This window comes from Rhincodon typus, chromosome 35 (genome assembly GCF_021869965.1).
Source record: "Rhincodon typus isolate 14 chromosome 35, sRhiTyp1.1, whole genome shotgun sequence".
In the NCBI taxonomy this organism is placed as follows: domain Eukaryota; kingdom Metazoa; phylum Chordata; class Chondrichthyes; order Orectolobiformes; family Rhincodontidae; genus Rhincodon; species Rhincodon typus.
Window position 1 is genome coordinate 17120419 of NC_063366.1, and position 4625 is coordinate 17125043.

Sequence of the window (4625 nt, forward strand, 5' to 3'; positions counted from 1 at the left end):
GGGGGGGTGGAGTCACAGTCTAAAGCTAAAAGGGCTACGCCACTGAGGACTGAGACCAGGAGAAATGTCTTCACCCAGAGAGAGAGAAGGAACAGGAACAGGAACGAAAGAGAGGAAGAGAAGAGTGTGTGGGAACCTGTGGAGTTCTCTGCGACAGAAAGCATTGAGGCCACAACATTGAATGTTTTCAAGGAGGGGCTGAGAAAGGATGTGCCGTGGCCGGAGGAGGTACATTAGGTCGATTCCGAAATTGACAGGCCTGACTCATGAGGAGAGATTGAGTCAACTGGGGGACTGTACTCATTAGAATTTAGAAGAATGGGTGGGGGTCGGGGGAGGGCAATGGTTCTTATAGAAACATATAAAATTATGAAGGGAATAGATAAGGCAGAAACAGTGACTTGTTTTTACTGGCAGGTAAACTAGAACTAGGGGGCATAGCCCCCAAATAAGGGAGAGCAGATTTAAGACTGAGTTGAGGAGAAACTTCTTCACCCAGAGGGTTGTGAATCTACAGAATTCCCTGCCCAGTGAAGCAGTTGAGGCTACCTCGTTGAATGTTTTTAAGGCAAAGATAGGTTTTTGAACAGTAAAGGAATTAAGAGTTATGGTGAGTGGGCGGGTAAGTGGAGCTGAGTCCATGAAAAGATTAGCCATGATCTTATTGCATGGTGGAGCAGGCTTGATAGGCCACAAGGCCTGCTCCTGTTTCTTATATAGGTCTTATGGTTTAATGGGATCAAAGGGTCTGGGGGGAAAAAAACAGGAACAGGGAATGGAATTAGGTGTTGAATGGTAGAGCAGGGTGGAAGGGCCGAATGGCCTACTCCTGCTCCTGTCTTTGGTGTTTCTGTGTAATTGAGTCAAGGATGATCAAACTACTCCAGGGCCACTACTTCCACACTATCTCTATTTCTCTTAAAGTCTCCTGAAAAACTATTGATTTCTGTTTTGAACCCACTCCGGGTTTGAACTTCCACACCTTTTGTGGGGTAACACTCGGATGGTCTGCGTATCCTGATCACCTTGTCGACCAAGTTCCCAGCATTGATGTCCTTTTCCAGAAGCCGCTACCTGCTCATGAACTTTGGAGGCGGGCAAGGAAGCAAAGAGCTAGAATCCTTACAGTATGGAAGCAGGTCATTCGGCCCATTGAGTCCACGTTGATCCTGCAAACAGCATTCCACCCAGACCCAGCCCCAGCCCCCTAACCCTTCATTTCCCATGACTAACCCACCTAGCCTGTACATCCTAAACACAATGGCCAATTTAGCGTGGTTAATTCACCTAATCTGCACACCTTCAGACTGTGGAAGGAAATCGGAGCACCCGGGGAAACCCTTGCAGACACAGCAAATGTACAAACTCCACACAATTCACCCAAGTCCTTCACAGTGTTAGGCAGCAGAGCTAACCACTGAGCCACTGTGCCACCCTGCCTTCAAAAACATTTCAGCATTCTTAGTACACAACCTCTGAAGCACTTCTGAACTTATGATGAGGAAATATCCAGAACTGTGAAGTTCTGGTGAAGAGTCACTGGACTTGAAACGTTAACTCTGCTTTCTGCCCAGGAATGCAGCCAGAACTGTTGAATTTCACCAGCAGTTTCTGTTTTTGTTTCAGACCTCCAGCATCTTGGTTTTAGAGAAAATGACAGTTTCTTTTTTTTTTAAAGGTAGGGCCCCCATTGCTAACTACCCAGAGGGCAGTTAAGAGTCAACTGCATGGTTGTGGGTCTGGAGTCACGTGGACCAGACCAGATAAGGATGGCACATTTCATAAAGGACATTAGTGAATCAGATGGGTTTTATGATAATCGTCAGTAGCTTCATAGTCATCATTAGACTCTTAATTCTAGATCTTTTTCAATTGAACTTCAATTAAGATTTCACCATCTGCCTTAGCGAGATTTGAACTTCAGTGCCCAGAATATTATCTGAGTCTCTGGATTAACTGTCTAGTAAAAATACCACGAGGCCACCACCTCATATGTACTCCTGCGCTCACCTCTGCTTGTACCATATTCAGCATAGGAAAGAAACAGAACTATTATTGAATTCATACCACATAACCAGATTTAATATCATCAGGCAGTGTAATAACATTACACTGCAGAGTAAATGGGGAGGTGATGGCCTAGTGGTATTATTGCTGGACAGTTGATCCAGAGACCCAGACAACGTTCTGGGTGACCTGGGTTCAAATCCTGCCATGGCAGATGGTGGAATTTGTATTCAATAAATATCTGGAATTAAGAGTCTAATGATGACTGTGAATCCATTGTCAATTGTTGGAATAACCCATCTGGTTCATTCACGTCCTTTAGGGAAGGAAACTGCCATCCTTACCTGTTCTGGCCTAAATGTGACTCCAGACCCACAGCAATGTGGTTGACTCTTAACTGCCCTCAGGGCAACTAGGGATGGGCAATAAATGCTGCCTAGCCAGTGAAACCCTCATCCCATAAAAGAATAAAGGAAAAAAAAACTCTAGATAAAGCAGATGTCCAACTGTTGTATCTCTACATCAGAAAAAAAAACCCAAAGACCCAATTCTCTCCCCACAGACTAGCACCTTCATTTGCTTCAGCACTTTGCAACCTTTTCAAGGAAAGGGATAATGACATGTGGCTTAAACATGCTGTCGACAAAGCATCCCATCCTGTGAGATGGCACCTATCCGACTATCTCTCAGTCACAAATTCCTCCACGTGTACTAGGGTCAGTGCAGAGAATGCACCTCCTGATCACTAACAGCTGTTCCTTCCTGTGTTCCAGGGCATGCTGCAGAAAAAGGTGGATTCGCTGCAGAAAGAACTGGTGGAGGTCAGTAAGAGTCAGAAGGAGGAAGAGGCCCATATAAACACAGTGAAGGTAGATCTTTTCCTAATCAACCTGTTAATCAATGTTATTGCATAGCTCTGGAGCAGGCAGGATTTGAACCAGGTTCAGAGGTAGGGACCCTACCATTGTTGCACAAAAGCCTACGCTGTGCTGAATTGATATCAGGCTGAGGGGTGCAGCCATAGGTAATCCTAGGACTTCTGGTCTTATTAGAGAATAACATAACTAGTGGTTGATTTAAACCTGTGGGTCACCCTGTGGATGAGGGGGCAAGATTGAGAAAGCAGGAACCTTCACAGTGACCTTCTCCAGTGCAGGAATTGAACCCACGCTGTTGGTATTGCTCTACATTGCGAGCTAACCATTCAGCCAATTGAGCTAACTGACCATCAGAGCAGGGAAGGCATACAGAAAGGTCTTTCAGCAGTGTGATATTGCAGTGCCGTGAACATGTGATTGCTGGGCCAGAAACGGAAGTGAGAAATTTCATTACTGTCTGAATGTGGCTTTGATTTCCTGATGCAGGAGGTACAGAAACTATATAGGAGCTTTGTACTTTTCACAGAGTTATGAGTGGGTGATGGGACCTTGCTTTGATTTGATCTCCACCCCAAGTTAATGGAAGAACATAGGACAGTGGAGCAGTCAATTAAAAACCAGTCTAACTCAGCCTCAAATATATTCAGTACCCCTTTCTCACTGTTGGTTGGGGAAGAGAATTTCAAACACATGTCAGCCCTAGTTCTAGATTTCACCTCTAGGGTGGTTTGTGGGCACATCCTGGCAGTTTCCTGGATTCTTGCAGGCTAACTCCTCTGCCTGTATCCCAACACATGTCATTCCAGCCTTCATTGGCCTGCATCAGCTCCAGGTTCAACAACATCTTCTTTGTAACATTTGGGTCCTTTGGGAGGCCATGAACAGAAATAAACACACTGGAATTTCTACAATTCCTCACACTGTGTAATCTCTGCTCCTCCTCTGACCGTCTGAGGTACCTTCGTTATTTCAGTTCTTACCTCTTGTACTTCCCAGTGTACTTTCAGCCAGTGACACTTTGTGCCATGGTTCCCTAACCCCTCCCACCTGGAAAAATATGGGCTTATTAGCGACAGGCAGCATGACTTTGTGCGGACAAGGTTGTGTCTCACAAACTCGATTGAGTTTTTGGAAGAATCAGGACCGGTAGCTTAATGTTCTGAGTTATAGATGCTATTGCAAGGATAGAAAGTGGGGCAAGAGCAGAGGGGGGAGTGGCTGTTTTGATTAGGGAGAACTTTACGGCTGTATTTAGGGAGGATATTCCTGGAAGATCATCTAGTGATGTTACATGGGTGGACCTTAAAAATAAGAAAGGGATGATCAGTGGGAAATTGAGAAGCAAATATGTCAGGAGATCTCAATTATCTGTAATAATAATAATAGGGCTGTAATGGTAGGGGATTTCAACTTTCCAAACATGGGCTGGGACTGTCATAGAGTTAAGGCCTTGGATGGGGAGGAATTTGTTGTGTGTGTACAAGAAAACTTTCTTAATTAGTATGTGAGTGTACCTACTAGAGAAGGAGCAATACTTGACATTCTGTTGGGAAGTAAGGCAGGGCAAGTGACTGAGGTGTCAGTGGGGGAGCACTTTGAGGCAAGTGATCGTATTTGTGCTGGTTTTAAAATAGTTATGGAAAAGGATAGAACTGATCAAAAAGTCAAAGTTTTAAACTGGAGTAAGGTCAATTTTGACAGTATTATTATTTGACAGTATTATTATTTGACAGTATTATT

General features: G+C 44.5%; 1 protein-coding gene across 1 annotated transcript in view; it reads left to right on the forward strand.

Annotated features, from left to right (window-relative positions):
• The window catches only part of LOC109935207 (E3 ubiquitin-protein ligase TRIM39-like), an 18141-nt gene that overhangs the window by 1509 nt on the left and 12007 nt on the right, over positions 1–4625 (forward strand). Inside the window, exons 2-3 of the mRNA XM_048616523.1 lie at positions 19–228; positions 2781–2876. Coding sequence (XP_048472480.1) covers positions 19–228; positions 2781–2876 — 306 coding nt within the window. The remainder of the gene's footprint in view (positions 1–18; positions 229–2780; positions 2877–4625) is intronic.